Consider the following 11,454-nt stretch of genomic DNA (forward strand, 5'->3'; position numbering starts at 1 on the left):
TTTAATTCTTCTTTTCACTTACCTAATCATCTCAACAAACGTTTTTAATAAAGAGAGACACTCCATCTTCAATATCCTTAAAGTCAACAGAGTTGCCACAAGGAACGACTTGGTTATACATTTGAATTGCAGCCATTGTGATATAATGATTAAAACAAGAAAATCAAAAGAAACTGAAGAACAAAAAAAACGTGGAACAACGTCAGAACCATTCATTTGGAAAATCTCTTTATTTTTTTGATTCATTCTTACATGTCAAAAGATTTTACAAACCAAAATAAATCATCATTAAAATTTGTTAAATAATGGAAGTGATAATAATGCTAAGAATAACTATTGCTAATACAGCACTTCCATTATGATTATCATTATCGTTGTTGTCTGGAATAATTGTAGGACAATTAGAAGGAGTATGGTCAGAACACATTTGATTACAACTACCTTCTTTTAAAACTAATTTAATGTCGTCAAGATAAAAGTCAATGTTACCATTAGTTTTACTTTGGAATTCAATTCCTCCAAAAGTAGTTCCATCATTACCAATTTCAGTCATTTTGAAACTAACTTTTTGCCATTCGGTTGTAGTAGTAATAGTTTTAGCGGAAGCATCAGTCTTTCCAGAAGCCCAGAACCAAAACTCTGCATTAGTACTAGACTTAATGTAGAATTCAACAGAATCATAAATGTCAACTAAAACTGTATGAGAATTAGCTAATATTTGGAAACTTCCCCAAGCAGATAATGAGGCTTTAAGAGCAGCATTTCCAGAATGAGCATTATTTTGAACAATTGTTACAGAATTTTTGTTAGTATAAGTCCAAAAAGAATGGAATGAATCTGTGAAGATAATGTCAAAAGATGGTAATGGACAACACTCTAAAGAAGAGGAAGGTTTATTTGTTTTAGTAAGTGTTGTTGGTTCAAAAAAGGTATTATCAGGGATATTAAATTGATTATTTCCTTCATAAATTTTATTTGATATAATATCATTCATTATAATTGTAGCAGTATCACCTGCAATAGAAGTTAAAGTAATTGTAATTGGAGTTGTTATTGGATTACCATTTGCTTGATATGCCCAAGAATTGTCAGATGTTCTTGTTAATTCTTGACAAGTTGAACCAAATGATATTTTTACTCCTTTTAATCCAATGATATAATTTCTTACATAAAATCCTAACCAATATTCGCTCACCCCTTCTTTTGTTAATAATTTTACATTTCCTGTTATATCACAAGCAACCATTCTATATGTAATGTCACAATGTCCTGTATCTTTCTCACAAATTTTTGGAAATGCATTAGCAGCTAAGTCAAAATGTGTTTTATCTGATGCACACCAATCTGAATTACCATTAGCAGGACATAAATCTGTTACCATAAATCTTATTGATCCTTTTTCTCCAACTGCTTCATAACAAATTCCACATTGTTGACTAGAAAGGTAAAACGCTTCGTTTGGTGCAGCTCTAAACATTGTATCTAAATTATCAGTACCTAAATGACATGCAACAGAGTCTGCACCATACCCTTCATAATAAGTAATATCAGCTGTTTTACATTCAGATAAAGGAGTTAGATTCCCAAATGAATAAGCAATAAATAAAACAATTAACATCCTTTTTTATCAAAAAAAAAACACAAAATTCCAAGTTCTTTTTTCTTCTTTTTTTTTTAATTCATTTATTCCTTTTAAGTAATTTGAATGAAAACTTCAAATTTTAAATATAGTCTTTTGACTTATTGTTAGTTTTCAAAAAAAAATTCCTTAAAAAAATTAACTTATTAAATAAATTATTAACAGAGTGTTGTTTGTGTAAGAATTACTTTTTTTTGAAAATTGAGTTGTTGAAGAATTGATGAAATGGATTTTCGGACTTTCATTAATAATATTATTTTATCTTCATATTTTTTAGTATCTTCTCCATTTAATCCATTTATAAATTTTTTAATTTTTAGTTCTTTTATTTTTACTTCTCCTTGAAGAGTTGAACAACAAATAATTAATTCATCAAGTGACTGTGTTAGTAAGCCTTCACGAATCTGTTCAACAACTCTCCTTAATAGTTCGTCTGTGATTGGGTCATTATTTTTTCTTTCTATTTCACTGAGCTGTGTTTTAATAAGAAGTACTGTCTTTTTTGACAACCTTTTCATCAAGTTATTATTTGACACCTTTTTAGTTTTTTAATTATCTGTTCTGTGTTGTTCTTTTCACTGAAATTCTTTTATCGTAAGTTTAGTTTCATATTAGTAAAACAAAATTATGTTCTAAATTACCAAAAAGTAGATATAAAGACTTTTGTTTTATTGAAAGGAAAATTATATTATTTGTGATAAAACAGAACAACAACAATCAAAAATCGAAGGTAAATTTGATAAGCTATGTAGACAACTTTTTGCATTTATTTTAATCTCTGTTTTTTTTTCTTTTCTTATGTTTTTTTTGTTGTGTTTCAAAACAATGAGAAATAATTTCTTGTTAGTCAAATAATAAAAGAATTGTTTCAAAATAAAGAAGTCAAAATCCATATTCTTTGAATTAAAATAATACCAACATATTATTAAAAATAGTATAACATATAAAGTTTATTGGTACTGTTGAAGTTATTGCATTTAAACAGAATAATCAAAATAACATCTACTCAATTAGCATTAAACATTTTTACAACAAATGAATATTAATTAAAAGACTTAAATGATAATATAAATATTTATTTAGAAGAGTATGTATGAAATAAACTAGATACTACTAATAGTCATTTCTAATAAATATTTTTATTCTTAATGTTATTTGTTATTTCTATTTTAACCTATAACACTATGAAAAATAAATTGATAATATACTGAGACGAATAAAGAAAATAGAATGATTATCATCTACTTTGTATGACATTTATATTATTTTATGTATTACTTTTAATAATGTTGTTTTACTAACATTCTATTTCTGTTTGTAGCAGTTTCTTTCTTCTAAGTAGTAAGATGAAATATCTTTTGAATATAAAAAATAAAGCTTAAAAAGAAATTAAAACATTAGTGAGTTTTGTTTTAACTTTATAACACAATGTGTTCAATGCTTTGAGTTATTGGAAAGAGTAAAATTTGGAGATGGGAATTGGCAAAAGATAATACTTTTTGATATATTTTAATATAATATTCTTTTATTTTATTGTAATAAGTTTTTATAAAGATTCTACGAGAATAGAAATACACTTACAGAGGGTTTTTGAAGTTGTATCTTCATCATATCCATAAATAGAAATTAATTTGAATGAATCAAAATAATCAATAAAATGTACTAATTGTTGACAACTCTTTTTATCTTAACCTATTAAATCAATAGATGATAGAATAAATTTGGTTAAATGTCCTTTGTTAATTTTATAGATTATTTATTTTTTTTTTTAATTCAAAAGGAATAAAAATGAATTTAGTCTTAAGTCAATACTGATATTCATTTTATAGATTGTATAAGCTTTTAATGCAATATAAACAATATAAATATGAATTTCATTCATTTTCCATTTCAAATTCAAAATTTTCAGTATTATTCATTTCTATTTCTATCCATAACTTCTTTGATTAATTATTTTTGAGTTAGTTGTATTAAGAATTTGGTCAATAATTTTGTTAATTGTAACATTATTGATTGAATCTTTATTAACACATTCTTTTAATTTATCTTTTATTTGATCAATATCATTCCAATAAATACTTTTATTAAGTGAATGAGATGAAGGATATGTGACACAACAAACAATATCAGAACTATTTATAAAAACAAGAAGTAAGAGAAAAACATAAAATTTCATTTTTGTTATTATATAAAAAAGTTGAAAAAAAAAGAAAAAGGAAAGTAAAAAAAAATAATAAAGAAACTAACACATAAATTAAAACTTAATGAATGAATAAAATGAAAGAGTTTATTAGAACTGGTTCATTTAAATGGATTTTTCTGAGTCAACAGAGGAAGAAGTAGTAAAAGAAATAAATCCAGTTCCAGCACATAGATTAATATCTACAAATACAAAAGAAATTCCTGGAATACTTACAATGGTTGTAGAAGATAATTATAAGAAACCATTAAAAAAAGAAATTAGTGATGACATTTTTGAAATAAAAGATGACGTCGAAATAAGATGTCCAAAACAAATAGAAAAAGAACTTTATCTTATGGAAAAAGCTGGAACAGGAAAAGAAGAAAGTGAATTTGAGCAACATGACATCATTAGATTAAAAAAACTTGTAGAAGAGTTTTCTAATAAAATGCCACTTAATGAAATACCACTTACAGATGAAGTAATAAATGACTTGTATGGACCTGTTAATCCAATACTTGAAAATGGTGAAGAAATAGAAGAGGAAGAAGAAGAAATAAAAACAAGAGATGTTATTGAAAATATTAATACAGGTGTTTTGTCATTAGACGATATTCCTGGAGAATTGGATGATGTCTTTAATGAATTTGATATTCCAAAAGAAAGAAAAAAAGAAATTAAAGACTTTTTTGATGATTTAATAGAAAACATTATATTAACTATTAGTGATAAAGGAGGTGGTGTTCGTTCAAATACCAGATTAGCTAAACTTTTATCTTCAAAACTTGGATTTCCTTATGAACTATTACTTCAAATAAATAAAGAAGTTACTGGTTTAATGAAGAGTAATTTAGGTGTTCGTCTTCCACATAACTCTTTTTCTCTTAATGTTATTCGTGATGAAAAACGAAGAAATAAATTATACGAAATGTTCTTAGGGGATAATATTTCTAATAGCGTTGAGGTTGAACAAAAACCAGAATTGGATCAACCATCTTTTACTTATCCATCAGAGGAGTTTGAAGAAAATTTACTGGAAAGACACAGTAGTAATTTAGTTAAAAGAAAAAAAAGTGAAGAAAATAAAAATGTTGAGGTAAAAAAAAAACTTAGTCCTGGCTCTTCTTCAATTATCTTTCCTAAAAACAAAACGCCATTTCTATCCACTCAGCCTATTAAACCTCTAGCCAACTCTGATATAATTCCACAACTAGGAAAATACCAACTTGACTCACATCAACTCGATAGTCCATTCACACAAAAAATGTTAGAAAGCGCTGTTACTCCTCTACGAATGGAGACTGTTAGTAAAAGTGTTGTAAAAAAGCAAACACATAAAGCAAGGATGGTAGATAACAATAAAAAGACTGGCTCATTAAAAAAAGAAAAGCCAATAACACAAGAAGATGAAACAATAACACAAGAAGATGAAACAATAACACAAGAAGATGAAATAACAAGATATGAAGATGAAACAACAAGATATGAAGATGAACAACAAAAAGAGCATACAAACACACAAATAAATGATGGAAATGAGATTATAAACAAAACAATAAAAAAACTTGAAAGAAGTAAAAAAGAACAACATGAAGATACTTCGTTTAATGAAGAGAAACAAACAAATGAACCAGACAATAGTATTGATCAACAAACAGATATTCCATTTATTGAAGAAAGAAAAAGTCCACCAATTGACTTAACTATTGATAAAAAGTTATTTAGAGATATTACACAAGAATTTTTTGGATGGAACCAAAATAAGGTTATTGATGATATTGTTGTTAATCAACTAAACCCAAATAATATTAAAAATGGAATAAGAAAAACTAGTCATTCAGTTCACAGCAAATTAATTGAAGACTCATTAAATATTAAACCTCAAGACCACTCTAAACCACCCGAAACTGAATCTCAAGGATTTCTTTCTCCTAATGGAGAAAATGTAAATAATTCTCCTAACCAATCTCTAATAAACAACTCAGAAAACAAAACTCAGAAAACAACTCAAATCAGTGAAATTAAAAAGAAAATAAATCATAGTGTTAAAAAGAAAGTTTCTGAGTTAAAAAAAGAAAATAAAGACTCCCAAACGATACAGGAAAAAACAACAAAAGAAGGTATTGAAAAAACAGTTCATTTAAAAGAAGTAAATCAACAAAAAGAAATTGACCAACCAATATCTGAAAATAAGACTATACCAATAAAACCATTAGAAACAAAAGAGGTAATTGATGCGGAGTGTATTGATTTGACGTCAACTAAAAAAGCTAACAACAAAAAACACAAAAAAACAGTAAAAAAAAAGAGTATCAAAACATCAATAGTTGGACTTAGTGCCTTACAAGAAGATGATAAAAAAAAACTAATAGAAAGATTATCACAAATAAAAATAATTGTGCCAGAGCAATTACGTAAAGTTACTGAAGAAAATAAAATATTAGATGATGCTAGAAAAACAGAACAAGAAGAAGAACAAAAGAAATGGAATATGTTAAAAATACAATTCTGGGACTCAATTGTTTCTAGAAATGGAGAAGAAGAAAAAAGAAAAAACAACACTGTCATAAGAACAAGAAAAGATAGCAACACAGAAATAAGAAGTGGAGGGGATGAAAAAATGTTTAGATACAAAGACGTTGAATCAAAAGTTGGTGAAAATGATACGAAGAAAACTTGGGATAGCTCAATAAAAACAGGAGAAAATAACAGACCACAACAGTGGGAAATAAAACAACTCAAAAGTTCAGAAGAAAAGGAGATGTTACCACAAGAAGAGTATAACCCAACATCGGATAATATACCAAAAATACCTGAAGACGATCAAACAATAACCGAAGAAGATGAATCAACAACGTTGGAAGATGATTATTTGAAAAAACAAATAAAAGAAGAGTTAAGAATATGGGAACCAAAGAAGTTGATACAAGAACAAGAAGAAAAAAGAAACAATGAGGTAGATAAAGCAGAATTACTTAAAAAAGATCAAATTCATATTAACGAAGAACAAGCAATAATAAAAAATCTAACACAACCACAAGGTAATATTCAGACTTCTCTATTAACAAAACCAATTCAAGAAGAAGAAATGATTATTGAACACGTTGGGGTATCTATTCCTATTCAAACAATAAATGAACAAATAAATGTGGATAAAAAAATCAAAAAAGTTGAAGAAAAGATGCATTTAGAAAATAATAGAAAAGAAAACTCTGAGGAAATACAAAAAAAGGAATTAAACGAATCAACTAAGTTAAAAGAACAAAATGAGTTACTACCAAATGAAATAAAACCAACCAAAGAAAATGATGTATTTTTAAATAAATTAAAGAAGTTACTAGAAGAAAAAGATATAACACTTCAATTAAAAAAACCTGAAAACCAAATACACCTAAATAAACCAAAACAAGTGGAAGAAGAAAAAGACATAATACCAAATGAACCAAGAAAAATGGAAGAAGAAAAAGACAAAAAACAAACATCAAAAGTACGAGAAGAAAAAGAAATGACATTAAATGAACTAAAACAAACTGTAGAAGAAAAAGATGTAACGCAAAAAACAAAAAAAACAGTTGAAAATAATATAAAACCAAAACAAGCAATAGAAAAAGAAATAACACCAAATGAGTCAAGAAAAATAGTAGAAGAAGCAAATAATGTAATAACAAAAAAACAAAAAGAAGTAGAAGAAGGAAAAGAATCAATCCCAAAGTCAAAAGAAGTAATTGAAGAAAAAGGAACAAAACAAAATGAGTCAAGAAAAATGGAAGAAGAAGAAAATAATGTAGTACTAAATGAACCAAAACATGTAGAAGAAGAAACAGAAGGTAAGGTAGTTGTAAATGAATTTAAAAAATTAATAGAAGAAAAAGACATAATGTCACAACCAAAAAAACCAGCAGAAGAAGTACTTCAAAATGAATCAAAAAAACCAGAAGAAGAAATACTTCAAAATGAATCAAGAAAAATGGAAGAAGAAAATAACATAATAATAAATGACCAACAAATAACAGAAGAAATAAAAGAAATAAACACAAGCCAACTAAGAAAAATGGAAGAAGAACCAAAAGAAGTAGTAGTAGAAGAAAAAGATAGAAAACCAGAATCAAAACAAATTGTAGAGGAAGAAAAAGCAATAACATCAAATGAACCAAGAAAAATGGAAGAAGAGGAATTAAAAGAAAAAGTTAAAATTAATACAACATTAAAAAAAGAGTATAAAAATCAACAAAACATATTAAAAAAACAAGAAGAAAATGTAGTTTCAGAAGGTAAAGAGATAGAACACCAAATAGTACATAATGTTCAAGAAAAAGAATTAGATAAAGAGGTAACATTACCTAAATTAATAGAAGTTAATAAAAAAATTCAATCTCAAGTCTCTCAATCACAAAAAGAAAAAAAGTTAAAAGCTCCACGAAGTTCAGATGAAATAAAAAGAAAAACAAAAATACCTAAATTATCGGAAAAAACAATTAAACTTCCTGCTAATGAAATTCAAAATAATACCGATGAACAAAAAATAAATCAAAATGGGATTAAAGGTATCTCAGAATTAATTTCAGAACCTTCTACTACTGACATTACTAAGAAAGGTACAGATATAGAAAAAGAGGAAATTGATAAGAAACAACCAAAACTTATTTTATCAGAACCACTGAATAAAATAAAAAAAGATTCAAAAACAAGAAAAGAAAGTACAACCAATGAAAATATTTCACTTGAAAAAGATACTAAACAATCAGAAATTCAAATAAAAAAGAAAAAAATAACAAAGTCATCAACTAAAAGTATTGAAAATAGTCATAATATTTTAAAAAATTATCAGGCTCAACATCAAAGAAAAATTACAATCAATCCTAATCAACAACCAAGTCTTAATATTTCAATTATCAATGAACAAGCATTACACAAACCAATAGAAATAAGAAAACTATCAACTGGAAGAGTTGAAAGTGGTATTTATAATATACCAAATTTAAACTTAGAAATAACTGGAATAAGTAATTTGTCTGAAGGAACTACAAAGGATGTTGTACAACCGATAAATCCAAGTCAACTCCAATTGCTTAAAATTAATGAAAGTAGTCAAGAAAATATATCTTCATTAAGAAGTAGTGATAATATTCAAGATATACAAAAACTTCATTTAGATACTCAAAGTACCAAAAATAAATATGTAACACCAAAAATCACTAAAATTATTACTCAACAACCTTCACTTGAAAAACAAAGTTTAATAAAAGCTCATGAAAAATATACTCATTTTCATCCAGTCACTTATGAACAACCAAAACTTAATATAATAAAAAGAAGAAAATTATCTATCGGAAGAGTTGAAAGTGAGGTTAATGTCATTGACCAAAAACAACTCATCAATCTCACTGAATGGCACGACATTCATAAAAAGAGAGAAAGTGATACTAAACCACCTAAAATCTCGAGAACAAACCAACAAAATGAAATAGAAAAAGAAAAAAAAGTAAAAAAAGAAGAAAAAGACGTAAAACAACTGGAAGTTCAAAAGAAAAGAAAAAGAATTGGAAAACTATCTACTGGACGTGTTGAGAGTGATGTTTATAGTATAGGTCATCAAAGCATTGAAAAAGAACAAAATATAGTTACCAAACAACAACCAACTGTTAAAGTCTCATTAGCCAGTGAACAAAGCATCACAAAGCCTATAAAAATAAGAAGGTTGTCAACTGGAAGAGTTGAAAGTAATATTAATAGTATTTTTCCTAGAATTACAAAAGTAACAAGACTATCAACTGGAAGGGTTGAAACTAGTGTTCATAAACTACCACCTCAACCAACCATACATACAACTCATCAACTAGAAACAAAAATTAATAAACTATCTGAAATTAAATCAGAAACACAAAGAAAAAGCATAAAGGAAATATCCCAAGTTCACCAAAATAGTGTTTTAAATCAAGTACATGTACCTATAAATATTTCTGTTGTTAATGAATTACAAATACACACACCCATAAGAATAAGGAAATTATCTTCAGGACGTGTCGAAAGTAATATTCACAATATACAATATCAATCCACTCAACCAGAACCAAAAATATCACTCAACCAGAACCAACAACCAACTCTGAGGTTTTCAGTTATTAATGAACAACAAACCCATAAATCAATCAAAGGAAGATTATCTATTGGGCGAGTTAAAAGTGATGTTCATGAAGTTAAACCTAAACTTCCAAATTCTTTACAACAAAGACGTCTTCACGAAAAAAGAATCTCAATTACTACAAATATAAATGATGATGTAAAGTTGCAAAATGACCATTTGGTTTATAAAAGCATTGCAAAACCATTGAAAGATCAAAGTACATCAAAACAAACAGTTGAATCTTTTAAAGAAGACAAAAAGAAAAAATCATCTGAACCACTAATACATAGAAAATCTTTAAGACACTCCAGACTTTATGAATTTAAGAAATAGACTAAAATGATTTACTTATTTGTTTATACTCTTAACATTTCTTTCTTTTGATTTATTTATTTTGATTCATTCAGATTAATAAAGAAATTTTCTCCTTTAAACTTCTCTTCTCCAAAATTTTATTATTTTTATTGTAAATAACGTTTCATGGTTATTTCAAAACAGTTAAAGGATAAATACTATGGGGTTTTTAACTTACTTTACAACTCGTTCACAATAGCCATTAAAAATATCAAACTTTATTCTTTTCTATTTTTCATATAGTTTCAAAAATATTATTTTTTAAATCTAAAGAGTAATTTGGTTAAGTCCCAAGCAAAACAGAAAAGGCAAAATATGTGATAAGTTTTAATGAATGGTGTTGTTATAAATTTATAATTGAAAGTACTCTAAAAGAGCTGTTTTAATTATCATGCTAGAGCAAAATAAATAAGGGACAGAAATAAAAGAGTACTAAATTAAGTTTTAGTAGATATTGATTTTTTATTTCATTTTATTTATTTGAGATTATTACACTTTCACTCTCTTCAGATTCATGTTCATAATTTATTTCTCTGTATCTATATTCTCCTCTTTTATATCAACAAATTATTTCATCAATTATTTCAAATTATTATTCATTTTATCTATTACCATTATTTAAAATTTCGGTTATAATATTGTGTTCATTCAATATCCTTACTATTTCTTTTTTGATTATTATTCCATTTATTGTCATTAATATTTGAATTTCTTTTTTAATCTATTAGTTTGTTTTATTTTCTCTTAATAAATTTTATATATTTTAACTTTATCAATAAATATTAGTTTTATCTTTTTATCACTTCTAATTATTACCATTTCATTTATTATTCTTATCTGTTTTATATTCTATATAAATATATCGTCTTTTATGATTTATTTATTGTTATTAATTATTTCTTTATTTTCTATTCTTCTATTGTTTTTATCATGTTCATTTGTGTTGTTGTTTATTTTCATTTCACTCTATTGTTTTACTCTCATTTTCTTCATTATATTCTATTTTATATTTTATGTTAGCTATTCTCTTCATACATTCATTTATAAATTCATAATTAACTTGTATCTTCTTATTTACATTATAATTTATTATTTTATCTTTATTTCTTGTTATTTTATATTTATATGGGGTACGAAAATTAGCAAAGAAAAAAT

The 11,454-nt window shown here is 25.9% G+C and overlaps 3 protein-coding genes across 3 annotated transcripts; 1 reads left to right on the forward strand and 2 right to left on the reverse strand.

Moving 5' to 3' along the window:
- Positions 1-298: 298 nt before the first annotated feature.
- Positions 299-1,618, reverse strand: ENU1_212700 (rare lipoprotein a (rlpa) family double-psi beta-barrel protein; the record flags this gene model as incomplete). The annotated part of the gene is made up of 1 exon (XM_008862441.1): positions 299-1,618. The coding sequence occupies one exon, from the start codon at positions 1,616-1,618 to the stop codon at positions 299-301; it is 1,320 nt and encodes a 439-aa protein (XP_008860663.1).
- Positions 1,619-1,797: 179 nt separating this feature from the next.
- Positions 1,798-2,157, reverse strand: ENU1_212710 (hypothetical protein; the record flags this gene model as incomplete). Its single annotated transcript, XM_008862442.1, has 1 exon — positions 1,798-2,157. The coding sequence occupies one exon, from the start codon at positions 2,155-2,157 to the stop codon at positions 1,798-1,800; it is 360 nt and encodes a 119-aa protein (XP_008860664.1).
- A 1,791-nt stretch (positions 2,158-3,948) lies between these two features.
- Positions 3,949-10,278, forward strand: ENU1_212720 (hypothetical protein; the record flags this gene model as incomplete). The annotated part of the gene is made up of 1 exon (XM_008862443.1): positions 3,949-10,278. One exon carries the CDS (start codon positions 3,949-3,951, stop codon positions 10,276-10,278), a length of 6,330 nt encoding a protein of 2,109 aa, XP_008860665.1.
- Between the last annotated feature and the right edge of the window lie 1,176 nt (positions 10,279-11,454).

Source organism: Entamoeba nuttalli (assembly GCF_000257125.1).
Source record: "Entamoeba nuttalli P19 unplaced genomic scaffold asmbl_10139, whole genome shotgun sequence".
Lineage (NCBI taxonomy): Eukaryota > Evosea > Mastigamoebida > Endamoebidae > Entamoeba > Entamoeba nuttalli.